The 27,039-nt window shown below is 49.8% G+C and overlaps 1 protein-coding gene across 14 annotated transcripts in view; it reads right to left on the bottom strand.

The window, feature by feature from the left end:
- The window catches only part of SPATA21 (spermatogenesis associated 21), a 56,168-nt gene that overhangs the window by 25,699 nt on the left and 3,430 nt on the right, over window positions 1–27,039 (bottom strand). For 2 of the 14 annotated variants that reach the window (XM_070601664.1, XM_070601685.1), the window contains exons 2-10: window positions 21,276–21,427; window positions 19,084–19,303; window positions 16,442–16,740; window positions 16,008–16,056; window positions 9,383–9,831; window positions 8,920–9,008; window positions 7,928–8,065; window positions 5,852–5,923; window positions 5,621–5,738 (exon numbers count right to left, since the gene is read on the bottom strand). In XM_070601664.1, the coding sequence (XP_070457765.1) occupies window positions 5,621–5,738; window positions 5,852–5,923; window positions 7,928–8,065; window positions 8,920–9,008; window positions 9,383–9,831; window positions 16,008–16,056; window positions 16,442–16,740; window positions 19,084–19,303; window positions 21,276–21,427 (1,586 nt within the window). Of the gene's footprint in view, window positions 1–5,620; window positions 5,739–5,851; window positions 5,924–7,927; window positions 8,066–8,919; window positions 9,009–9,382; window positions 9,832–16,007; window positions 16,057–16,441; window positions 16,741–19,083; window positions 19,304–21,275; window positions 21,428–22,903; window positions 23,030–23,490; window positions 23,736–24,240; window positions 24,357–25,053; window positions 25,282–27,039 lie in introns of those variants that run through there. The other 12 variants (XM_070601675.1, XM_070601696.1, XM_070601706.1 and 9 more) reach the window with 11 other exon arrangements.

Genomic DNA, 27,039 nt, shown 5'->3' with positions numbered 1-27,039 from the left:
TAATGTCACATTTGAAATTGGTGGCTGTAGGTCAAATACAACCAGACAGATTTCAGGAACGAAAGTTGACTTTGTGGAGCCAGCGTTTACAAAGCTCTCATAATATACTGGCCTGGTGCCTGACCTACAGGGTTCCGGGTCTTGCAGATTAGTGCAGGTCTCTTATTGGAACCTCAGGATATCTTGGGGACTTTGAAAAAAAAGGAATTCACCCGAGTCTACAGGTATTTCAGGCTAAATCTGATGGCAAGTTCCTGATTTGGCTTCTCAGCCTCAAGGAGCTTTAAAAGTCCAATCTGAGATTCCTTCTGAAAATCTCGGGAAAACAGACTTAAAAAGAGCCTGTATGATCACTCTTCTTGCTACACTTATGTCAATAGTCAAGACAAGTTTAATGAGATTAGACTTATTTTTACAAACAAATTAGTCTTACTTTATCTTTGATAAAAATGAGACTGATTGTAGAGAGAAAAAATTCTATGTTTCAGTAAAAGCTATAACACACCCTTGTGGGCTCTTGAATAGTGCCGCGTTCACTGATTTTGAGTTTTTGTCCTCTTTATAAATTGGCTCCCGCCATTTTGTGCACTTCATCAGTAATTAACATTTCCAGTTTTTTTCCACCTTCCTGACTTGGCATCACTAAAAACTAGGACTGCCCTTTCCCCAAAGCCCTGCAAGCTAAAGCTGAATGGCTTAATGTAAACTTCAAAAACAAAATCACCGCAACAGATCACGTGTAAGCGACCTTTGTGCCTGCCACTATATGGGCCGCTCTAAGGGTTCACCGGAACACCCAGTGCCATCAACAAACACGTTCAAACTGCAAGCCAAAAATTTCATCAGATTGCCCCCGTCTGCCTTCACTCCGCTCTCTAAAGGCTTTGCGCCCAACCTGCAAAAGTCTTCCTCACTGGCTGCCCTCTGGACTCAAAAACTGAGTTTGTAATTCGTTCTGTTAACCTATGTTTCTCTTTTGTTTCCAAAGAAATGCCCCTTATTAAAGACCTGATTGCTCACCATCCAGAGGCCTAACTTAGGTGGGTACCCCACTTCCACCTACACCAATGCCTCCTGAAATGAGCTGCAACTGTCTGACTGAACTGACCTATTCTTAGGATTAAGAGACTGATCCAGCGAAATACGGGGTAATTTGCTTAGATCTGTTCTTTTCCGCTTGTTCTATGTTTTTCTCCCCCTTTGCAGATCTCTTACTTCACAACTGGTAACTTGAATTTCTCTCCACGGCCATCAATCGAGCTTTCAATATATGGAACTTCTAGAGAGGTTTCAGATGGGGGAAACAAAGGAGTTCAGGACATGCCACCCCAAAATATGCCACTTTGGCATATTGATTATTTTGAATTACAGGCACTTGAAAAACAGCAGATGCCAGAAGGACGTTCTGACCTTCCTTTTTCATTCTGAAAGCAGGAGATGAAATTCCCATGTGAGAGGTGCTCTCCCTGGACAGGAGGAAGAAACATTCTCATCACAGGGAGGGGAATCCTCTACCAGACCTTGCTAAAATAACTCATCTTCCTTTAGTCTGCCCATACATGTTAGTCACTTTTCTATAATTGCCACTCTTTGCTAAGTCTAGTGTCTAAGAATTTAGGCATAGTCACTTCTTCGGGTCTTCATCTTTCTTGTGAGGTCTCCCATGTGCATGGAAATAAAATTCATATGCTTTTCTCCTGCTAATCCATCTTATGTCAGTCCCAGCTGGAAACTCTAAAGCATAAAGGAAAATGTTTCCTCTCCTACACACCAAATGCCATTTTTACTTGGGTATTTGGCAGATATTTTCTCAAAAATGGATGAAGGATGAGCCAGCGCTGATGGCCTAGCGCTTAAAGTTCCGCGCTCACACCCTGGCAGCCTGGGTTCAGTTCCCGGGCGCAGAACCACACGGCTTGTCTGTCAGGAGCCGTGCTGTGGTGGTGGCTCACACAGAACTAGAAGGACTTACAACAGGAATAGACAGCTACGTACTGGGGCTTTGGGGAGGAAACAAATGGATGAAGTTAGCCCTCACTTCAAGGAAAACAACTGAAAGCATTTGTTGCCTATGATGAGATTTGAACTTTCAAGTAAAATTAGAATTTTGCAAAATTTAAGTCCACTATCATGAGCATATACATGTCCATATACAGAATAGTTTAAAGCAGACAAAGTGAATGAAATACAGCCAAACACAACACTTCTAATTCTTAGAGACCTTTCTGATATTAGTGGTGATATAAATAATTATATACATGATATACATAATAATTATAATGAAATGTGTCAACATTTAAAAGATCTGCAATCTTTTCTAAATGACCAAAGCATGTTACAAAAAAAATTCATGGAAAAAGATCCATTCAAATTACAAAACAGGCCAATAGATTTTTATTCAAAAGAATTTGAACAGTTCATTGATATGGTTTCAGATTCCACATTGCAACCAACCTTTAAGACACTACCGCTTGTCAAGTTTGGTGTGGTATCAAAGAAAAATATCCACATGATATGTGGATATTAAATGAAAAGACTATTAGAATACTCCCTTCTCCAATGACATGTTTGTGTGAGGCCAGATTTTCTTCATATATGTCAACCAGAACAACATATTGCAACAGATCGAACGCAGGAGCAGATATGGGACTCCAGCCTTGTTTAAGGTCAGACATCAAGGGATTTGCAACATTGTAAAACAATGCCCTTCTTCTCATTAACTTTTTTTTTGTTTTGGAAAATATAGCTATTTTTCCTTTAAAATGTTTTTTATGTTAAAATGTAATGGGGTTCTTATCATTAAATAAATTAATAAGTATTTTAAAATTTTCTGAGTTTTAAGTTCAAATGTAAAAAATATTTATACAAGTTCTTTGGTGTCCTCAATAATATTTAAGAGTGTAAAGGGGTCTTGAGACCAAAAAGTTTGAAAGTTGCTGCTCTGGAGAAACTTTTGCCCATGAGTCCCAGGAGACATACGCAAGAATATTCACACAGTTTCTGCCATAGCCGGACACAGAGCAGAGCCTAATGTCCAACAGCAGAATGAATAAATACATTGTTATATAGTCATACTGCATACTAGTACCCAGCCGTGGAGATGATAAATGATCCATAGCTACACACGAGAACACAGATAAATCACAAAAACAGAATGTTGAGGAGAAAAAGCAAGTAACAGAAGATTTGCAATATGATTCCACTCATACAAAATTCAAAAATGTGGAAAGCTAAACAACAAAGCATTCATGAATACAAGCAAATGTAAATAAAAACCAAAGTACCACCGCATATCCAACAGAATGACTGAAATGAAAAAAGACTGATGATAGTGAATTTTATAAGATGTGGAGCAACTGGAACTCTCTCATGTCGTTGGTGGGCGTGCATAATGGTGCAACCACTTGCAAAAAAGTCTGGTGATTTCTTAGAAGTAAAATACGCCTACCTTATGACCCAGCAATTCCACTTCTGGGTATTTACCCAAGAGAAACAAAACATATGTCTACAAAAAGACCTGCACAAAGGCGTCAATAGCAGCTTAATTCATTATAACCCCAAACTGGAAACAGCTCAGAAATTCATCAGTAAAAGAATGGATGGACAAATTGTGGTATATTCACGTAATGGAATACTACTCAGCAATGAAAAGGAATGAACTGTTGATGCCCACAACAACATGGAGGAATCGCAAAACCATAACGCTGAGTGAAAGAAGCTAGGCATGAAAGACTACATAGTGTATGTTTCCATTTACCTGACACTGTTAAACAGGCAAAACCAATCCGCAGTGGAAAAAAATTAGAAGAATGGGTGCCTCTGGGGGGTGGACTGAGGGACCGACTGGGAAAGGTCCTGTGGGCACTTTCTGGAGTGATGGTAAAGTCCTACGTACCTTGACAGGCAGTCAGGTTTCTGGGGTTGGGCATTTGCTGAAACTCACACACTGATGATTTGTGCATTTCACTGAATGTAAATTACACCTCAAAAGATGAAAAAAGCTCTAAACAATTATTGATCTTTAGTTAATAATACATACGCTGAAGTATTTAGAGGGAAAGAATTATAATTTACCTTGAAATGAATAAAAAATAATACAGACTGATGAACAGATAGAGGAATGGATAGAAAAAAGATAAGTATAGAAAAATGACAATGATAGAACCTTGATGGTGGGTGTATAAGCGTTCACTGGAAAGTGTTTTCAATAAACGATGAGGGGAAAAATAAGCAGTGAAATTTTATAAGAAAAAGCAAGGGAATAATGGTGAGTTTGGGTTTGGGGGAAAGTGTTTTGTGATTCAGATGGGGCGCATAGGGACTTCAAGTTTATTAGAAATGATCTACAGTTGGGCGAGCCCGGTGGCACAGTGTTTAAGTTCACACACTCTGCTTTGGTGGCCTAGGGTTCACCAGTTCAGATCCCAGGTGTGGACCTACACACCACTTATCAAGCCATGCTGTGGTAGGCATCCCACATGTAAAATAGAGGAAGAAGGGCACAGATGTTAGCTCAGGGCCAATCTTCCTCAGCAAGAACAAATAAATAAAAATAAATAAAATGTTCTTTAAAAAAAAAAGGAAATGATCTATTGTTAAACTTAGGAAATGGGGCTGACTCACCGGAGTAGTGGCTAAGTTTACATGCTCCACTTTTGTGGCCCAGAGTTCCCAAGTTCGGATTCCGGGCATGAATCTACACACCACTCATCAAGCCATGCTGTGGTGGCGTCCCACATACAAAGTGGAGGAAGATTGGCACAGATGTTAGCTCAGGGCCAATCTTCCTCACCGAAAAAATTAAAAATAATAAAGAAATTAGAAAAGTTTAAAAAAAACCTGAGGAAATGGATATATAGGAATTGGTTTTATTGCTTTTAAAATTATACATTTATGACCATGAGAGTTATATATATTTAGAGTGATTTATAGATGCTAGGAAGAAAAAAGATCTCTTGCCTTTAGGATTGCTAAGTTGGTGTTGCTGGAGCAGCCTGCAATCACCCCCCAGCCCCAGCCCCATGAGGAAAGGGCCTGGTCTGTGGTAGGGAAAAACGATCCAGCTTACTGAGTGTCAGAGACAAGCCTCTGTGTGACACTCAGCAAGACCAGCTGTTGCATGCAGCCATCTCTTCCTTAGATGAACCACTAAGCACCCACCAGCCCACCCTGGAAACATAGGGAGTCTTCCATCTCTCATTTTCTCTGGCCCCAGGTAGGCTCCATCACATTCCTTTTCTGGGGTTGTTATGTGGGTACTCCAAGAAAGAGCTCCTCTTGCTGCTGAGGTGGCTAAACTATGAGGACGTGAGTAATGGAGCTACCAGTTGCCATCCTTCCCACTGTGAGAAGAGCCTAGCTGAGCTTGAATCCAATGCACAGAGACAAGCAGGAGAGATAAAGCCTTAATGGTATCACCTGGTCTCCTGGATCCAGCCATTCCTGAGGCCCTGACCAGTTGTGTGAGCCAATACATTCCCTTTTTGCTTAAGCCAGTTTTATTTGGATTCTTTTACTTGCAACTAAGAGTCCTAACTATCAAAAGTCTTCAGTTGCTGAAATGCCGGGTGCCATTTCCACGTCCATAACCCTCCACCCCCCAACAACCAGCCCCACTCACTTGGTGATCTCTTCTAAGGCTGCCTCGGGTAAGGCCATCATCTCCACCAGCAGGGACAGGATCTCAAAGAACAGAGTGTGGGGGTTCGGGGGAGCCATGTCCGTCAGGGCGTTCTGCTCTGGGGACACGGGATGGTGGCTGCCATTACCATTTGGCAGTCCTGGAAGCTCCCACCCCCAGCTGCCTGGCCCCTCCCCCAGCTCTGATGGCCCTGGGCTCATCCCTGCTCACCCACAGAGCAGAAGAAACGCTTGGTGTCTGTCATCACAGCCAGGAAATCTTTGAAGCCCACGTGCCCATCTCCTGTGGAGGCCAAAGGAACAATGGGGTGGGCGGGCATTGCAGCCCCAGCATGGTCATTAGTATCTACTCATGGGTTTGATTATAAAAGTAACGCATATTCAATGCAGAACGCATGGTGCACACAGGATGGTGGAAAGTAAAAGAGGTGGAAATTAAAATCTCCAGGATTAGAAGCTCCCAGAACTCGGGCCCTGGAGGCAGCCGTCTGGGTTCATATCCCAGGTCCACCACTTACTACCCGTGTGACTTTGGCAAAGTCTCTTAACCCCACTAAGCATTCGTTTTCTCATCTTCAGGGCGAGGATGGCCATAACACCATCTCAGGGGAGATAAAGTGAGGCAGGGCTTGGAACAGGGCCAGGTTTGTAACACGAGCTCCCTAGACGTCAGCAACTGTTGTTCCTACCGTGTGCTAGGCACTGCGTGAGAACACATATGTACCGGTGAGATCCCTACCCCGGCCTTCAAGGCCCTGCAGGACCTGCCTGTTTCCCGTCTCCAGCCTCAGTGGATCCACACTCCCCCAGCGCTAACGTGCTCTCCCACCAGGGGCCACGTGCTTTCCAGTTCGGGGCCTTTGCACATGCTGCTTCCTCTTCCTAGAATTCTCTCCACCCCCCTCCAACTCTTTCACTTAATGCTTCGGCTTAACCATCACTTCCTCAGAGAAGTCAGAGCAGCCCAGGGCGGACCCCGTCCAACACTCTCATAGCAGTCCTGCACTTCAACCACATACTCGCAAGATCTGGGACTTAACCGGTTTCTGGGAGGCAGGAACTGGGTCTGTTTGGTTCTGCACTGTGTCCTTCGGGCTGAAGACAGGTGGGTCTTAGCACTTGTCCTCTGAATTACTTGCCAGATTAATGGATGGTCTCTAATTAAAACCAGCCTCTGAGGCTGCTTAATACTCTTATCGCCATGTCACAGATGAGGCCTGAGGCACACAGAATAAAGAAGGCAGTTGCCCAGGCTCGTGCCGGGGCTGAGCTGGGGTCAAGTCCTGGCTGGTGTGTGAGGATTCAAGCTGGTACAGTGATGGAGGCGGCAGGGTTGGACATGTGGTGGTCAGGAGCCCAGGCCCCACAGCCCCACTGCTCGTTCCCTGCCTCTGGCCAACCAAACCACGTGTAACTCCACTCACCTCTTCCCTTTGTCCAGGTTATTTCTGCCACCAGGAATATCCCTCTTCTTTCTTCTCTCCCTGCCTAACTCCTGCTTAATCTTTCACAATTTGGCTCTGGCATCACCTCCTCCAGGAAGCTTTCCTTCCTGATCCCTTCCTCCAAGCAACCTTAAGTGCTGCTTCCTTTGATGTCTCTTACTTCTGTGTCACTGGCTATGTGAGCACCCGGAGGACAAGTCTCATGGGTCTAATATATCTCTTCATTCTCGGTGCCCAGCCAGCGATGGGCACACAGTAGGCATTAAATAAATATTTAGTGGGTGAATAATACCAGCGGCTAATGTCTCCTGGATACATTCGGTGTGCACAGCGTTGTGCTCATGTAATCTCCGCAGCAGCCCGGTGAGGTGGGTACTGCTCCCAGCCCCATTTACAAATGGGGAAACTGAGGTTTGGTGAACTTCAGTGACCTGTCCAAGGTCACACAGCTGGTAAAGTGAGTGACCGAGTCATGGAGGAATGTCCAATGAGGCACACAGGAGGGGCTAAAAAGAAGTGATCTCAGAGATCACCTACATCTTGGGGTCAGGAAGTAGGTCTTGGGCATCTCTGGGTCCCCAGAACCTGGCACTGAGTAGGTGCTCAGGGGGCATCAACTTTTGGGGCCAGACCAGCTACGTAATTTGTGGGGCCCAGCACAAAATGAAAACGCAGGACAGGGCCCCTCATTTAAAAATTCTTAAGCATTTCTAGACGGTGACAGCAGAGCATGAAACCAAACTCAGCACCTTTCTGTGCAGAGCCCCGTGCAACGAGACAGGTCTCACTCTGCCCGCAGAGCCGGCCCCGCCTGGGACCCAGCGCAAAGCCTCCCGGCTCACCGTCGATGTCCGCGCTCATCAGGGCATCCTCCACCTGCGCCGGCATCAGGGAGATGCCCACGAGCAGCAAGATGTTCTCCAGGCTCTGTGCGTCCACCTCGCCATGGCCGTTGAAGATCTCAAAGTAGCTTCGGAAGGCTGGGGCGGGGACAGTGTCCGTTCCCACCATTCATCCCGTCCCCTCCAACCACCTCCTGCCCAGTGTCCTCTATCACCATGGCCAGGTGGACAGTGCATTCAGGGAGGGCAGAAGAAGGGGCCACTCTGGCCAAGAGGGACTCAGACTATGGGGAGAGGCAGAGCGCGGAAGCAGGACACACCTCCGTTCTTCAGGGTCAGCGTGAGGGGTGGCTGGGTCGACAGTGTGCACAGAGGGAGGGCATGGTGCCCACTCCTCCTCGCAGCGTGGGTAAGTGGAGTCACAGGGCCCAGCTGCGAGGACGCTAGAGGGCAAAGGTCACAGTGCCTCACGCCGGATAGATGTTCAGAACTTTCTGATTGTTTGGTGGAGGTGGGATCAGTGGGAAATGGGGACCTGTCCAGGGGAGGCCTTCTCGTCAAATGGTGAGAGATGGTTTAGACATACGGGGACTCTGGAGGCCTGCTTCCCGTCCAGCCTGCCTCTACGGAGAACCAAGAGACCGGGCTTGGTTGAGGGAGGCGGAAAGGCCCCCAGGGCCAAAAGCACCTTGCAGGCCTTGTGTCCTTCACTCAGAGAGGCGGCTCAGGGGCTGGGAAGAGAACTGGACCCCAAGTGAGAGGACCCTGTGTGCGTCCTGGCTCCCCTACCCAGCGGTGTGTGAGCTGGGGTCAGCCTCCTAGCCTGCACAGTGGCCCAGCCAAGTACAGATAATCCCCACTGGGCCCCCCGCACAGGGCCGTCAGGGCAGCGGTGTGATCTGTCACTCCCCCCACCCTGGACCTATAAACCCCGAAGGTCTGAGGGCCTGGCCTGGCCTGCCCCCGCGAGGGCCTCCGCTGGCTCAGCTCACCCTCCTCCTGCTTCAGGGTGAGGTGGTCCTCGGCCCTCTCCTCCCAGTTCTGGTGCAGCTTCAGGAGGCAGCGGTCTTCTGGCTCCTGCCTGCAGAGGACAGAACCCAGGCCCGGGTCACACATCCAGCCGCCCGCCCTGCCCCACGCCCAGAGCCAGCGGAGGGCCAGGGAGGAGCCTCGGGGAGGCATTGAGGGGTCAGGAGCGTCTAAGAGTGACCGGGCAGAGGAGTGAGGCAGAGGTGAGGGGAGACTAGGGAGAGACACCATCGGGGGGAGTTGGAAAGAGAAAGGGGTCTGAAAGGAGAAAGGGGACCTAGATGTGGGAGAGAGTGCGCCGAAATGGAGAGGGGACACAGGCGGGGGACAGACAGGTGCAGTGACAGGGCGAGAGTCTGGCAGACAGATGCCAAGGACACAGGGACCCAGGCGTTGACCCCGCATACCCTTTCGGGGCGCTCCTACCGTGCTCTGGCATAGCTCAGGCTCCTCTGGCAGCTCTGGGGCAAGAATTCTGTCCTTCTCCAGCCCAGGTCCGGGGCAGAAGCTGGCAGGGCCGTGGCGGGCACTGAGGCCAAGACCGGGGCTCCCACGGAGGCAGGGACTGGTCCAGGGGCTGGAGGCCGGGCCCAGGATGGGGCCATGGGAGGGGTCTGAGGAAGGGTCAGAGGCAGGCCCAGGGCTGAGTTGGGCACAGGGGTCGGGGCCCTGGGGGACTTCCAGTTTGGCAGGGCCTGGGCCTTGGTGGCCTTGCGATGCGTGGCCTCCTCCTCCTCCTCCTCCACCTCCAGCAAGCACTTCATGAAGCCCTGGCAGAGGCTCCCAGGGTTCTGGGCCCCTGTGGCCACCGTGGGTTCCTGGGGCTGCTTCTGCACATGGTCCAGCTCCATCCTCTCTCCAGCATCCCTCACCTCCTGGGGACAGGACAGGGGTTGGGGATCGGGGAGGCCTCTGGCCAACTTCTCCCTGCCACCCGCTCTCCAGGGATCCTCACATAGCCCGTTGCTCTCTGGGGCCCTGGAGGATGTTCCCCAAATCTCACATGCATCCCACTAGGCTCCCACCCACTCGACCTGGGCTCTGCCCCCTCCCAGCTCTCTGAGCTGTGGGGTTTTTTTTTTTTTTTTTTGAGGAAGATTAGCCCAGAGCTAACTACTGCCAATCCTCCTCTTTTTGCTGAGGAAGACCAGCCCTGAGCTAACATCCGTGCCCATCTTCCTCTACTTTATATGTGGGATGCCCACCACAGCATGGCTTTTGCCATTCGGTGCCATGTCCGCACCTGGGATCCGAACCAGCGAACCCTAGGCCGCCGAAGCAGAACGTGCAAACTTAACCACTGCGCCACTGGGCCGGCCCCTGAGCTGAGGTCTTGAGTGAGTTACTCCTGGTCCCACCACTCGTGTATTTCCTTCCTTGCCATCAGCATGCCCTGCAGTGGCCTCGTCCATGCCTGTTGTTTGCTCAAGTGACCAGAGGTAAGCTCCACGAGGGCAGGACCTTGTCTGTTTCTTTTATCCATATCTACCCAGCAATGAGCACACGGCAGGCGCTCAATACTCATTCATTCAGCAAATCCAGCCACCGCCTGCCTCTGCCCCTCCCACTGCAGGGATGGGCAGTCCCCCCAACCTCCAATCAGGCCGTGCCACGCAGGCTCCAGCCCAGCCCTTCCTCTCCATCAAAGACGCAGCTCTTGCCCCACACTGGCTCTTCCTGGAGTATCAGCTTTGCTTTCTCTGCCAGATCACTCCCACCGGCAGGTCAACACGCTGTGTTATCTCCCTGCCACACAAAATCTCTCCTGACGCTACGAGCACCTCCAGCTGCCACCCGAGTTCTCAGCTCTTCACTGGGGGCAAAATTCCCTGGAAGAGCCCACTGTCTTCCATCCCCTGCTTTCCTCCCGTCGGCCTTCCCCCGCCACTCCCCACGGCTGCTCTTACAAGGCCCCGGTGAGGTCTCTGCCGCCCCTCAGCAGTGGGAGACGCAGACGACCTCTCCATCCTTCCGGAAATGCTTTCTTCTCGAGACCCCCGCTCTCTCAGTGGCTGCCCCTCCCTGGCCTCCTTTGCTGGCTCTCGCTCCATTTCTAAGTGTTGTGGAGACCCAATGATTTGGCCTCAGACTTCTTCCTGCTCTATGTTCGCTCTCTCCCTAGACGCCGTTTCCATTTTTCTCACATTTACGTATCCAATCCTGCCTTCTCTGTCCTTCCTAACTCCAGACATCCTCCTTGACATTTCTCCTTGGCTGTTATAACACGGCCAAAGCAGAACCTTAGGTTCCTCCCACCTGCTTGTTCCCCAGCGCCACCACCCGCGTTAACGACACCGCCTGTTGCTTGGGCCCCAGACCCGGAGGCCCCTTGGCTTCCTCTTTCTCCCACCTACTTTCCACCCATCCCTGCCGCCCACCGGCGAGTCCTGTAGTGCCACCCCCTTGAAATCTGTCAGAGCCATGCCCTCCCCATCTCTGCTGCTGCCGCCCTGGTCCGAGTCATGCCGCCATCTTTCTCCAGTGTACCACCACAGTCTCCACCTTGGCCCCCACCCAAGTTCATTATGCCCCCAGCTGCCACATCAGTGTTTCCAGCCTTCACCAGCTCATCTCACTGTCTTGCCTGAAACTCTTCAATGGCTTAATGTAGACTTAGAATTCATCCAACCCCCTCACCCTGGCCTTCAAGACCCTGCGTGGTCTGCCACCCCCACGCCTCTGACCTCGTCTCCTGCCCTCTCCCGCCCTTGCTTCCTTCCCAAACTCCGGCCTTCCTGCTGGGTGTAGTGTTGACGGCTCATGTCCCACCAGGGCCTGGCCACCTCTGTCCAAAATGCTCTCCTACATCCGTGCACGCCTCAGCCCTGTCTTTCAGGCCTTGACTCAAATGTCACCTCTGGGACCACTGAACGCTCCCTCAGAGAATCCGTCATCCGCCTGCATCCGTCATCCATTGCCCCATCCCTCATGACTCGCTCCACAGCACTGTCACTGTCTACAGAGAAACTGGATTTATTGGTTCACGTGTTAATGGTCTCTCCCCAACCAGATGGTAAGCTCCATTCAGCATTAAGCCCCCAATGTCACTGTGGCGCATCGTCCTCGATAAATTTGTGTTAACCAACGACTCTGATTATTCCATTTTTCTTTTTTTAAAAATTATAGTTGACATGCAATATTATATTGGTTTCAGGTGTACAACGTAGTGATCTGACATTTACATACACTATGAAATGATCACCACGACAAGTCTAGTTACCATCCGTCACCATACAAAGTTATTACAATATTATCAACTATATTCCCTGTGCTGTACATTACGTCCTCGTGACTTATTTATTTTATAACTGGAATTTTATTCTCCTTAATCCCCTTCGTCAGTTTTGCCCATCCCCCCACCCTCCCCCTTTTCTCTCCGGTGACCACCAGTTTGTTCTTTGAATCTGAGTCTGTTTCTGTTTGTGTGTGTGTGTGTGTGTGTGTGTGTGTGTTCATTTGTTTTGCTTTTTAGATTCCACATAGAAGCAAATCCCGCAGTGTTTGTCTTATTCCCCTGTTCTTAGTGACATCTGAGGAGATGTGAATACAGCAGCTAGCACAGAGTAAGTGCTCAGGAAACGCAGCGTTGAAAGTAACTACAGTTGATCTTCTGCAGCCCAGAGGGGAGCCCCAACCTTCCGCCACCTAAGACCATTGTTCTCCTGAATTAAGGGCAAACTCTCAATTTCTGTCCGGCTTAAAACAAACAAACATCAAAAGCAGTTCTGGAGCTCCTACTCCATTGTGGTGGGCGAGGTCCTAGGTGGGGACCCCAAGGGGCAGCCATGAGCCCAGTCTGTCGTCGCCTCTCCCGTGGCCCTCAGGGCTGCCAAAGTCCAGGGCCTGTGGCCCCATCTCAGCTGCAGAATTAGAGCCCCGGGAGGCTGGGCGTCTGTTTCGGAACCTCCCCCATTATTCTAGTACCCAGCACTGAGCTTTGCTCCCGGCAGGTGCTCAGCCTGCAGGTGAAGGATGATGCCAAGGCCATGACCTCTTTTCTTGCAGCTTCTCCACCCCTCCACATCTGGACTCCTCCCTCTGCGCTCACGGAGCCCCTTCCACTTGGCACAATGTGTCCCGCGCTTGCTGCTGGACTGACCTCCGTGTAGCTCGTCCTCTGCCACTGCCCTGCGATCCCTCTGACCTTCAGATCCATCCCCACCCGCCCATGCGATGCCTCCTCACAGTCACGTGGATACAGGCATGCCTAAGTCCCCCGCCCCAGGGTGCTTCCACTCTAGCATTTATCTTAGCCCCACTTTGTGCAAAGCACTGGGGGACATTGGGATGCCAAGTCCAACACGTCGCTCCAGCACTGGAGGCCTCACATCACGGCCCAACCTAGCTGTCCACCTGCCTCATCCATGATACCCAATATTCTTGTCCCACGAGGCCCATCTTTCCATTGTCACCCCTTGCTCCATGTTCATTCCCGACTCTGTACCTTTGCTTGGGCTGGACCTGCTGCCTGGGTGCCCTGGCTACTCCCCAGCTTTGTCCAAATTCCACCCACCCTGCGTGGCCTGATACCAGCCCTCCCCCTCCAGCCAGCCTCCTGGTGGGGACCCCAGGCCTCCCTCGCTGAAGGCCTGCAGCGTTCCCTGTCTGGGATCCCTCGTCTCTGCCTCACACAGCTGGTCCCGCTGGCTCAGACGCAATCCCAGGGGCAGGCTGCAGTCCTCTGCTCTGCTTGCCCTTCCCTCCAAGCACAGGCCCTGGCATGTCACATACTCTCGGCACATGCTGTGGAATTGAATTGTGCGCTCTCCTATCCCCTCCAGGATCCAGCCCAGGCTGTGCATGTGGCAGGGAGGGAAGGGGAAGGAAACGCACACACAAGGACTATTTCTTATTTCTCCTCTGACTTCTCACCAGCCCAGAGAAATACCTCATACTCTTCCCATCCATTCATTTAGTCGACAAATTCATATTAAGCACCTGCTGTGTGTCAGGCATTGTTTTAGGCACAGAGCATGGAGTAGTAAGTAAAACAGAGCAGCTGCCCTCAGGGAGCTTATGATCTAGATAATGAATAAGTCAAGACTTTAATAAGATAATGTGAGACGGAGGAAGTTCTACAAAGACAATAAAACGGAATAATGTGTTGGAGTGACCAGCCACTGAGATCAGGCGGCCAAGGAAGGTCTGCGGAGAAAGTGACATTTAAGTTGAAACCTGAATGACTCCACGGAGTCAGCCATGAGAGTGTTGCGGGGAGAGTGATGGGCAGAGAGCACAGCAAGTGCAAAGGCCCTGAGGTGGGACTGAGCTGACCATATTCAAGGTATGCAAGTCAGACCAGAGTGGCTGGACATAGGTCCTTGTGATTCTTGGTGAAAATCCCGGGTCTTATTCTAAGAGGATGAGGTTTGGACCAGGGTGGAGGGAAGGGATGGAGTCAGGATTTATTTTGTAGGCAGTGCTAGGAGGGGCTTCCTGATGCATCAGGTGTGGAGGGATTGTGGAGGGAGGAGGAGGAATCAGAGGTGGTCGTGAGCACTTGAGTGCATGGCAGTGTCGTTTGCTGAGACGAGGAAGACCAGGGGAGGAGCAGGGTTGAGGTGGAAAATCAAACGCTCTGTTCTGGTCACATTCGGTTTGTGAAGTGAATTAGCCACCCAGTGGAATTCAGTTAGGCAGTTGGATAGATGAGTCTGGAAATTGAAGGCAACATCTGGCGTGGAGATGTGGATTTGAGAGGCATCAGAGGGACTGAGTGGGATTCCCCAGGGAGAGAGTGGAGATGAGAAATCAGAGGGTGGAGCCCCAAGAGTAGAGAAGATGAAATCCAGGGGGCAGAGGGGGAAGGAGCCTGCAGAATAGGCGGGCGGCAAGGGTGGGCTGTCCTGGAGCCTGAGAAGACAGCGTTGAGGAGGAGGGAGGGGCCCACTGCGCCAGGTGGGCTCTGTAAGGACAGAGCTTTTCCCGTTGATTTAGCAAAATAGAGATTTTTGAGAACTCCGTTGGTCTCATATTGGGACAGGTTGAGGAAAGACCAAATGGAATGAGTGCATGGACAACCGTAGAAGGGAGCAGAGAAAGAAGGCCGTCACTGGAGAGGCGTGGGGGCCAGGGGAGGTGTTTGTGTCTGGTTTTTAATATTGTAGATTCTACCCCATGTTTGTACGCTGATGGGAATGATCCTGTAGAAATGGAGAGACTGATCATGAGCCAGAGAGCGGGGAGGGGACGGGATCTAATGACCAAGTCAGGGGCCAGCTGTGGGTGGGGGCAAGGACCTATCTTCACGGCTTCCACTGTAACCCGTAGAAGGCGGGGGTGGTGGGGTTGGGGTGGGAAGATGCACGTATCACGTATCATTCTTATCATTTGATGCTTCTCGCCTTTCAGTGTCACAGGAGACCAGATCACCAGCCAAGATGATGGCATGGAGAGCGCTATTGTGAAATGACATCCTGGAGCAGGCACGAGGCGGGGGCAGGGGGTGCGGGTGATGGCCAGGGAACGGCAGAGGATTGCCAGGAGCATCTGACATTGGTGGTCATTGCTTGAAAGTGTAACCCATCAACAGGAAGATGGTTTTTCTCCAAGCATGTTTAGCAGCTCGGGTGCAGGTGGAGGGTAACTGGGCGGTTGGGTTTAGCCAGGGTTGGGCTTTTGCCGGTGAACACAGCAGAAAGCGACAGGGCCAGATAAGACCATTCAGAGCTGGCGGGGATGGGGCCGGCTGGCAGGGGTTTAGAAGCCTCCTAAGGGCTCAGGGAAGCTTTGGGTTGTGTGGCAGGGCTGAGGGCAAACGGGCAGAAGAAATCCATGCTGATGTGGGAAAGGCCATGACCTCGGGTGAACCCAAGAGCTCCAGAGTGTAACAGCATCCTTGATCCCCAACCCAAGATGCACACGCACGCAAACACACATGTACACGTGTAGACACACATGTACGTGCACGCACATAAATGTGCACATTCACACAATCACACAGGCACACGTTCACGTCTTTCCTGGTTTGACTCCATTTCCACTTCTGCCCCGTTCTCATCCTGAGTCCCCACCCCCACCCCAGCCGCAGCCCCACTACGGCTCTGCTTACCGGTGGAGGATCAGGCCCTGCTGCCGGCTGGGTCTCCACAGCCCGGCCCCTAAACAAGGGAGAAACCCCCCAAGAGGGGAGGGGCTCAGCGCAAGGCTTCCCCTTGCGCCTCCCTCCCCTCAGCCCCAGGACACTCTGGCCCACCACCCAGCCTCATCCCGCTGCCCTTCTAATCTCAGAGGGGCTCCTCATCCCCTCACATCCCCGTGAGGGGACGTGCCCTTAAAGTATAGGCCTACAGAGCAAGGAATTCTGGTCTTAGAGCTATTATACAGATGGGGAAATTGAGGCACAGAGGGGCATGACTTGCCCAAGGTCCTACATCAGGTCTGGTGCAATCAGGACTAGAATTCACCTCACCTGTCACTCAGCAGAAGAGCGATCTTTCTGGGGTCAGGGAGTGGGGCTGCGGGTGGCATAAGAGGACGGCTTACCCTTCTTTGGGTGTGTTTGGCGCTGGCATGGATGGCAGGAAGCAGTTGGCTTTCTTTTCCTCCAGAGTTGCTGTGGGCATTAGGGGCATGGCTTCCTGGGAACTGTCTTCATATCCCCCTGGGCCGGACTCCGGCAGAGCCCCTCGTGGCCGGATGTGTGGAGCGCCTGCCTCTCTGGGGGGCTTGTCTCCCAGCTGCTGTCCACAGCTGTCCAAGGGGCAGCAGGGCTCTGCTGGCGGCTCCACGTCTGACTCCTCCGCTGCCTGGTGACCTGGGGTAGGCTGACACTCCAGGCCCTGCTGAGGATGAGGACACCAAGATGGGAGCCCCATCCTGGCTCCCAGGTGAACCTCAACACTCACCTGGAGACCAGTTATCACACGCTCACTCCGGTCCGGGCACTGCGAGCATCATCTGACTGAGTTCTCCCAGCATGCCTAGAAGGTAGCACAGGTTCCCCATTTTGGGGGATGAGGAACTTGAGACCCGAAGGAGGCGTGGCCTACCCAAAGTCATGTCCATGCTGCTCTGTGGAGGTAGAACGGGAGCCTGGAGAGAGTGAGGTGACCGTCTTTAAACGGAATTTCTTAAGGGATGCTTCAAAGAACAAGAGTCCTTCATGCCGTTCCCTAAAAAGGGGGTTTTTACACTAACTGATTTCAAGACTTACTATAAAGCTTCGATAATCAAGATAGTGTGGTGCTGAAATAAGGATAGGTAAATAGATGAACGGGACAAAGTAAACAGTTCAGAAACAGACTCACACATATGTGGTCAATTGAGTTTCAATAAAGGTGCAAATTCAGCAGAGAAAGGACACTCTTCAACAAACGGTACTGGAATGACTGGATAGCTATTTGCAAAAACTGAGCATTGATCTGACGCTCACGTCATACACAAAAATTAACTCAAAATGCGTCATAAACCTAAATATTAAACCCCAAACTGCAAAGTTTCTTGGAGAAAATGTAGGAGAAAATCCTGTCTGACCTTGGGTTAAGCAAAGATTCCTAAGAAATAACACCAAAACCACTAGCCATAAAGAAAAAAATTGATAAACTAGACTTCGTCAAAATTAAGAATTTCTGTTCTTTGAAAGTCACTGTTAAGAGAATAGAAAATACAGCTCACAAACTGGGAGAAGACATTTGCAAATTACATGTATGATAAGGGACTTGTATTCAGAATATACAAGGATTCTCAAAACTCAATAAGAAGAAAACAATCTAATTTTTTAAAAAAAGGCAGAAAGTGAAAAGACAATCCATAGAATGGAAGAAAAAATTTGCAAATTGTATATCTGAGAAGAGTCTAGTATCCAGAATATATAAAGATCTCAAATGACTCAATAAAATGACTAATCCAGTTAGAAGAATGGGCAGAGTATTTGAATAGACATTTCTTCAAAGAAGATGTACAAATGGCCCATAAGCACATGAAAAGATGCTCAACATCATTAGTCACTAAAGAAACGCAAATTAAGACCACAATGAGATTCCACTACACACCTATTCGAATGCTTAGAGTTAACAAGACTGGCCATATACCAAATTTGGGGGAGGATGTGGAGCAAGTGGAATTCTCATACATTGCTGGTGGGGATGTAGAAAGACACAACCACTTTGGACAAAAGTTTGACAGTTTCTTAATAAGTTAAACATACATACACCATATGATCCATTCTACTCCTAGGTATCTATTTGCCCAAGAGAAGTGAAAACATATATCCATATGGACATGAATGTTTGTAGAAGTTTTATTTGTCATAGTCAAAAAGTGAGAACAAAATAAATGTCCGTCAACAGATGAAGGGATGAAGAAACTGTGGTATATCCATTCAGGGGAATATTACTCAGCAACAAAAAGAACGAAGTATTGATCCACACCATTACAGATGAATCTCAAAATAATCATGCTGAGTGAAAGAAGCCGGACAGGAAGAATGTATACTGTATGCTCCCATTTATGTAAAATTCCAGGAAATACAAACAAATCCACAGCCACAGAAAGCAGGTCAGTGGTTGCCTGGGGATGGGAGGCAGGAGGGATGAGGGATGACAAAAGGGCACCAGGGAACTTTGGGAGGTGACAGATGTGTTGCTTTTCTTACTTGTAATGATTTCGTGGGTGTATAAATATGTTCAAAACATCAAATTGCACACTTGAAGTATGTGCAAGTGTATGTCAATTATACCTCACTGAAGTTGTTTTAAAAAAAACCATATCATAAAGTAAAAATAACTGAAAAGGTATTTTGTGGTCAAATAAGTTTGGAAAAGTCACTGTCCGACCACCTCTTGCAAGGTCCCACCGAGCTCAGCAGCTGAGAAACAGCTCCTAGGATATCCTGGCATAAAGAAACCTGTTGGAGCTTTATCAAACCCAGCATGTCCCCATTTTGATGGTCAGCAGAACCCCCCACCTCCCCCCTGCCTCCAGCACCCATGGGGTCCCTCTGGAAACAAGGCGGAAAGGCTTGCTGTGGACAATGAAGAATATCCAGAACATCCCAGTGACCCGCACGGACGCCTCAGCGCAGACAGGTGCAGACACAAGTGCCCCAGAATGGGGGGCATGGAGGCTCCTTCCCCTCCCAGGTGTGGGTCATTCCGTTCTCCCTGAGCACGTCTTCACAGACATACCTGGCAGCTCTCGGGGGCCTCACCCTCCACCGTCCCCGGGGTCTGCTGTCCCCTCTGCTCATCCTCAGTCTCCTTCCCTGAGCCCAGCTGCTTCATCCCTGCATGTGCTGCAGGGACCCCGGAAGGCAGCATCCCCAGCTCACTTCCTGGCGTGGCCTGGTCCTGGCCCGCTTGCGGCTCCCCGGGCCCCTCCTGGGGGCCCCAAGGTGACCGCTTCTCCCTGTGGAGCACAGACAAAGGGACACGTCAGCTTCTGGACTGGGATGTAGTTTTATATTCTCATACTGCTTTGTAGTTCCCAGAGCACCTGTGCAGAGCTAGGCACACAGCAGGCGCATACCTAATGCCCGGGAGAACGAATGAGGGACTGACGTGAATTCCCTAAATCACAGACACTTTGATGTCAATGCTTAGAGGAGTTAGAATTTAATATTTTATTAATGTTTAATATTTTGTTATTAATTTTAAAAACATAAAATCAGAGAGAACTGGGATTCAGAGAGGTTGAGAGATTTGAGCCTAAAGTCATAAAGCCGAAGTTGACAGCTCAGGATTTGAGTCTGTGCCCGCCTGATCTCACTTTAATGTTCTGGGCGTTTCCTCCAGGCTTCTTCATGTGGATATATACACAGATTTCTTTTTTTTTTTTTTTAAGATTTTATTTTTCTTTTTCTCCCCAAAGCCCCCCAGTACATAGTTGCATACTTTTAGTTGTGGGTCCTTTCAGCTGTGGCATGTGGGACGCCACCTCAGCATGGCTTGATGAGCGGTGCTGGGTCCGTGCCCAGGATCTGAAGCAGCGAGACCCTGGGCCGCCGAAGCAGAGCGTGCAAACTTAACCACTTGGCCACAGGGCCGGCTCCTACATATGGATTTCTAATGGGGATTTATTTAATTACCATCTTCAAATAATTGCAAATTCTACAAAGTTATAATTATATTGCATATACAATTTTATAACCTTTTTTCAAGTAATATTATAGCCTAAATTATTCCCATGCCAAAAATCTTTCATAAATATGCTTTTTAATGAAAGTATAAAATTCTGTATTTTATAGATAATCATAATTTACTTAGCTGTTCCCCTGTTGTGGGCATTTAGAGCACACTGGCATTTCCAATTTTTTGGTATTTAAAGTAATGTGGCAGTGAAAATCTTTGTGCGTAAAACTTTGCCTGAATCTCCAGTTATTTCCCCAGGGTATATTTCTAGAAATGAAGGTAAAGACAGTTTGAGGGCAATTTACACAAGTCGCTAAGTTGCTTAAGCAGAAGTGTTGAAATGGTTTGTATTTCCGCCGGCGAGGTATGCTGCATCTGTGTCAGGCGGCTCAAGCCTGGCCGTAATTGATTTCTCTCTTTTCATGGAGAAAAGGTTATTCAGAGGTTTTAGGTTACAATCAAACTGAAATGATAAGCTAACTAGTCTTTACTATTCCTGTTTCCCATGCCTTTCTCTTTGCCTCTCTCTGGCTCTGTCTCGATTTTCTATTTTTAAAAAGAATACATTCTCAGGCAGGCCTTGTGGTGTAGTGGTTAAGTTTGCATGCTCCACTTCAGAGGTCCAGAGTTTGTGGGTTCAGATCCTGGGTGCTGACCTAGCACTGCTCATCAAGCCATGTGGGGGCAGTGTCCCATATACAAAATAGAGGAAGATTGGCACACAGATGTTAGCTCAAGGACAATCTTCCTCAAGCAAAAAGAGGAAGATTGACAACAGATGTTAGCTCAGGGCCCATCTTCCTCACCAAAAAAAAAAGAAGAAGAAGGAATACATTCTCACTGTAAAGTTTAAAAATATATACAATACTTAGAAAATAATAACAATAATACCATGTAAATGTGTGTTTCTGTGTCTCTCAGTCTCTCTTTTGTTAATTCAGTGAATACATATTTTATGTATTCTTTTATTAATTCAGTGAATACATATTTATTGAGCATCTACTGTGTGCCAGGCACAGTCCCAGGCATGAGCATTTGAGGCTGAACAGGACACATAAGAGGAGCTTGTGGTCTAGTGGGGAGCTCAGACAAGAGGCTACCCCAAGTCATTTTGCATGTGCCTCGTGCTGTGAGAGAGGGGTGCCGGTGCGGTGGCTGGGAGGATTGACCTGGCTGGGAGTTCTCTCTCCCCGCCAGGTGGCTCACAAGGGGTTCCCTCCTGGACTGGCTTTCTGGAAGCCCCAGCTCACCCTGGTCCCGTCAGATGCCTCTGCTCCTGGGTCCTGACCTCTGCAGGCCCCTCCTCTGATGCTTCTCTGTGTCCAGGCCCCTTCTCTGGCCCTCCCGGAGCTGACAAGGGCTGCTTCCTGCTGCTCATCCTGACAGCATCTGGAAACACCACCTGGAACAGAGATGCCCACAGTGCTGGCTCAGGGGCTGGCCAAGAAGACACATTCCCGAGGTCTCCTCCCACTCCCTGGGCATCGTCCCAGCCTCAGCGACAGAGAGATCCTGTGCCTAACTGGGGAAGGCGCTGGAGAGCGGCGAGGAGGAGGCAGGAGCCAGGGAGAGAGAGAGGTTGGGGTGCAGGGCCCGGCCCAGCCGAGAGGCTGCCAGTCAGCACTAACAGCTCCAGCCTGAATCTGGCGTCCGGAGTGGTGCCTGAGCCAGGGGGTCTCACTGAGGACAGCTTGCCAGAGCACCCTGGAGGACTTCAAGACCCTCACAAGGTCGGAGAGAGGCTTCCACAATTTCCACGACTTCAGAGCTCAGGCTCTGGAACTGGGTTGTGTTGCCCATCTGGGTCTGTCACTCCCTAGATGGGAGACCTTGAGCCGTGACTCAGAGCCAGCTCCAAGCCTCGTCTGAGTCAGGACACTCTGGACAACCCGGCTCACGCAATTGGTGATGATCGTTATAATGCAGGATTCCGCCGCCAGCCAACACTGAGGGCACCTGCCCCGAGGCGGAGCCCGTGCCCGGCGCCTCCAGGGACGAAACCCAGCTAGTCCTCATCGTGACACACATGGAACAATGAGGTGCGAAGGGGTGCAGCGACATGTCCCAGGTCACACAGCTGGTTGAGTGCCAGGCCTGAGACCCCACGACTATGCTCGCTGAAAAAATCAGTGAGTGAGTGAAGGAAGCCCTGAAGGTTTGCCCCAGCCTCCTTCCAAGACCCCCCTCCAGGCTGTCTCCCTGCCCCCAGGGGAGCCAGGATTTATAATGTTGACTTTTTATGGTGACATTTTTGGCTCTGGGGAAACTAGATGGGGAGGAGGACCTTCTCCGTGCTTTTTCAGTTCACACCACTTGGTGCTTAAAAAAAATATTTGATGGAAAGAGGCTGAGAGGTGTGATGAAAGCTTAGGATACAGGCTGGGGGCTGGGGAGGGTCATGGATGGAAGCCTCGGGCAGCTGCCAGGGAATAAAGGTTATAAGGGAGCTGGAGGCCATGGAAGGCACCAAGTAGAGTAAGCAGGCAATTCCTGTTTTGCTCACCCAGCATCTCTGCTGGTAACAGAAGCCAGCATTCTTTCTATGGGAACCTTCCCTTCTCAATTCGGCCCATGGGGCTCAGTGGAGCCAACTGAGTACCACCTCTGGCTCCATTGTACCAAGAGATCCGGGCCACTCTGCCCTGCCACAGTGACTGGTTCAAGGTGAGCATGCGACCACAATCTGGGCCAATGACAGTGATACCAGAGAGTTTCTTCTCCTGTTGGGGATGCTATGCCAGAGGATATAAGATGTGAAGATGTAAGCCTGGAGTGGTCAGGGCAATTCCTGCCATCTTACAAGGAAAGCCTGCCTGGGAATGGCACAGAGAGAGGCAGAGCCAAGAGAAACTTGTTTAGCACCTTGATGCAGCCATACCTGAAGTCTACTGGTAGCTTTGTCAGTTACCCAAGCTGTTGTGTTCTGATTCCTGCCTGATCCAGTTGGAAATGGGTTTTGTGTCACTTGTAACTGAGTCTTAATTAAAGCAGTTGGAGAGAAAACCTGGGCAGGGGAGGGGAAAGGTGCCTGCTGGGAGTGAGGGATCAGAATATGAGGTGCAGGTCCCTACCTGGCTAACCACTGATCTGATGGGCTCAACACCAGCCCTCTTGCTGGCAGTCCTCAGGCCAGGACCTGGCCGGGCCCCTGGGGCCTTGATCCTACTCTCCATGTACACCTGGGCATTTCTGTTGTCCATTGTGCCAGGGCCAGCAAGGGTACCAAGTGAGGGGCATCAGCCACTGAGCTCCCACAGGAGAAACTCAATGACAGTTCCACCAAGCCCGTTACCTAACCGCCTCTTCAGCAGCCCACATGGAGCCTGTAATACAGAGGGCCAGGCCTGGCACAGGAGGAGGGTGCAGCAAAACCAGAGAGCAGCCACGTGCAGTTTACCCACATATGTTTCCTAATTCTCACAATGACCTGAGGAAGAGGAAGCTCTCTGGAGTAAAGTGACTCACCCAGGGTTCAATACCAACAAGGTCATAGACCAGGAATCAAACCACAGCCTGTTGGATCACAAAATCCGGGCACTCTCCCCGACGGCAGCATTTCCTCTCGGGTGTTCTCCAGAATATTGGTCCCACAAGGTGAATCACAAAAAAACGGTCATGAAGCCAAAGGTGTTTGGAAAGTGCTGAGTTAAAATGAAACCAGCTCTTTCCTGCAAGACTTTCTCAGAGCCTTGAATAGACGAACACGCGTTCTAAAGAGAGCCCAAGAATGTCATGGTTGCTGCTGCTATACGTGAAAACGCCAAGCTCTTCTTGGGACTAAGGAACCGGAGTTGGGAACATCTGTCCTGGGGACCCTAAGGTCTACAGTGGCAATATGTAGTTTGCCAAAGCACCCCCACCCTGCCCTGGACACTGCTCTTTCCAAGGCCTTTCTTAGTGTCGCTCCTTCTGCCTCTGCCATCCAGCCTCAGATTCGGCCACACCGCCATCCCCCAAGCAGACGCTCTGTTCTGGTCTGGGCACACCCCTACGGTCCTAACCCCACAGACCCCCAGCCTTGGTGCTGGCCTCCTACTTCTGTCTCTCTGACACCTCCCTACCCCAGCCTTCAAGCTCCCACCTCTTCTCTAAGCTCCCAACCGCCTCAGCCCTCTCTCCAGCCTCTGAATTCCTGTGAAGCAACATCAACACCATTTCTATGGTACGTCGTGGACCCCTCTTCACCATTAACCAGTTTCTAGGGGCAAATCCTACCCCTTGAAGATCTTGATGGTGTTTCTTCCACTTTAAATCATAGCAGGCCAGCCATCACCCACGGAGGAACCTTCTACTTGCTGGACATGTTTGCAAATCGTATTCTCCTAGCCACCCTGTGACGTGAGTGGGTTCAGCCTTGTTTTAAAGATAAAGAGGGGCCGGCCCAGTGGCGCAGCAGTTAAGTGCGCACGTTCCACTTTGGCGGCCCAGGCAGGGTTCACCAGTTCAGATCCCAGGTGTGGACATGGCACCGCTTGGCAAGCCATGCTGTGGTAGGTGTCCCACGCAGAAAGTAGAGGAAGACGGGCATGGATGTTAGCTCAGGGCCAGTCTTCCTCAGCAAAAAGAGGAGGATTGGCAGTAGTTAGCTCAGGGCTAATCTTCCTCAAAAAAAAAAAAAAAAAGATAAGGAAACCGAGACGCAGAATAGCCTAGTGTCCTGTCCAATGCCACAGGCTAGTCTGTGGAGAAACTAGATTCGAACCCAGGCCTGTGGCCTCCCAAGGCTGCTTATCTCACCATATTATCTTGCCTCCAAAGAAGCTTAAGCCGTTCACTCATTTACCTACGCAATCAACAATCGTTTAATGACACGGGCCCGTGCTAGGCACAACGTCAGGCCTTGGGGACACACTGGGTGTTCTGATGGCTCTCATGGGTTACGAGGGGAACCGAGGAGGGGCCCCTCACAGTGCTGACTCAGATCCACCCCCCACTCCTCTCAACCTTACCCACCCTCCCATGCTTTCTGCAGTTAAGCCTGCACCCCCACAATGCAAATGAGACCTCCGCTCCCCTGGGACCCCTCACCCCAGGCGCAGCTGCAGGCTCCCAGAGGACCTAGAGATGTCAGGGCTGTGACCAGGCCCCTCTCTCTTCCCTTGGAGGGCCTCTCTTCTCCCTGCCGTCTCCCATCAGGGCTCCCTAAGCGTGCCTCTTCCTCTGAGCCTTCCTGCCACAGGGGTGCCCATCTGGGGGTAATTCCCCTTGCCCCCAGACTCCTCACACCCGCCCCTCATTGTCCACTGTCTCCACCTCAGAACCCTCAGGCCCCAATATTCCACAAGCTGAAGTTCTAGGAGGCCAGAGGCCAAAGGGGACCCAGCCCCCTCTCCATCCCCATCTGGAGCTTACAAACTCTGGGAGAGCTGGACAAGAAGGGGAAGCCCCAACCCTAGCAGAAGGCCGTGGAATCCGAGGACAGAACTGAGCGGGGTGGGGCACAAATACGGACTATGTCCCCCTTTCAGAGCACTTGGTCCTTTTTTTTTGGGGGAGGGGGTTGGTGAGAAGATTAGCCCTAAGCTAACATCCGCTGCCAATCCTCCTCCTTTTTCCTGAGGAAGACTGGCCCTGAGCCAACATCTGTGCCCATCCTCCTCTACTTTATATGTGGGACGCCTGCCACAGCATGGCTTGACAAACGCTGCACAGGTCCACACCTGGGACCCAAACTGGTGAACCCCGGGCCGCCAAAGTGGAACGTGCGAGCCACTGGGCCAGCCCCGTTTAGTCCTCTTCTTGTTCACAGATTTATTGAGATTTAATTCACATACCACACAACTCACCCATATAAAGTGTACCATTCAAAGGCTTTTAGTATATTCACAGAATTGTGCAATCATCACCTCAATTTTAGAACATTTTCATCAGACCAAAAAGAAACCCCACACGCCTTAGCCATCACCTTACTCCTTCCACCCCCAGCCCTAGGCAACAGCTAATCTACTTTCTGTCTCTATAGATTTGCCTGTTCTGGACATTTCATACAAATGGAATCATACAACATGTAGTCCTTGGTGACTGGCTTCTTTCACTTAGCAGAGTATCTTCAAGCTTCATCCATGTTGTTGTTCGTACAGCCCTTTATTCCATGATACAAGATCATATTACAGTTCGTATATCCATTCATCAGTTGATAGACATTTGGGTTCGACTTTTTGGCTACTATGAACAATGTCACCATGACCATTGATGTACAAATTTTTGTGTGAACATGCGTTTCATTTCCCTTGGGTATATACCTTGGGCTGGAATAGCTGAGTCATGTAATAACTCTATGTTTAGCCTCTTGAGTAAAATTGCCAGACTCTTTCCTGAAGTGGCTGCATCATTTTACATTCCTACCAGCAGTGTATGAGCATTCCAATTTTTCTACATCCTCCCCAACACTGGTTACTGTCTTTTTTTTAGTCTAGCCATCCCTGTGAGTGTGGGTATGAAGTGGTATCTTACTGTGCTTTTGGCATTTCCCCGATGGCTAATGTTGAGGAAATTTTCATGTGCTTATTGGCTATTTGCGTATATTCTTTGTAAAAATGTCTATTCAGATCTTTTCCCTGTTTATAAATTGGGTTATTTGTCTTTTTATTGAATGGTGAGAGTTCTTTATATATTCTAGATGCAAGCCCTGGTCAGATATATAATTTGCCAAATTTTTCTCACATTACATGGACTTTTGTCCTTTGCAGCACAAAGTTTTGTGTTTATGCTAAAGTCCTATTTACTTATTTTTCTTTTGTTGTGTGTGCTTTTACTGTCATATCTAAGAATCCATCAGATTCTTTTTATTATAACATAAATCCAAGATCATGAAGATTTATGTCAATGTTTTCTCCTAAAAGTTGTATAGTTTTAGCTCTTATGTTTAGGTCTATGATCCATTTTGAACTAGCTTTTGTATATGGCGTGAGGTAGGGGTCCAACTTCATTCTTTTGCATGTGGATACCTCATGCCAGCACCAGTTGTTGAAAAGACTATTCTTTCTCTATCGAGTTGTCTTGGCACGCTTATGG

This window comes from Equus przewalskii, chromosome 2, assembly GCF_037783145.1.
Source record: "Equus przewalskii isolate Varuska chromosome 2, EquPr2, whole genome shotgun sequence".
Classification (NCBI taxonomy): Eukaryota; Metazoa; Chordata; class Mammalia; order Perissodactyla; family Equidae; genus Equus; species Equus przewalskii.
Note: the sequence above shows the minus strand (reverse complement) of the source record. Positions and strands in the feature narration are given on the sequence as shown.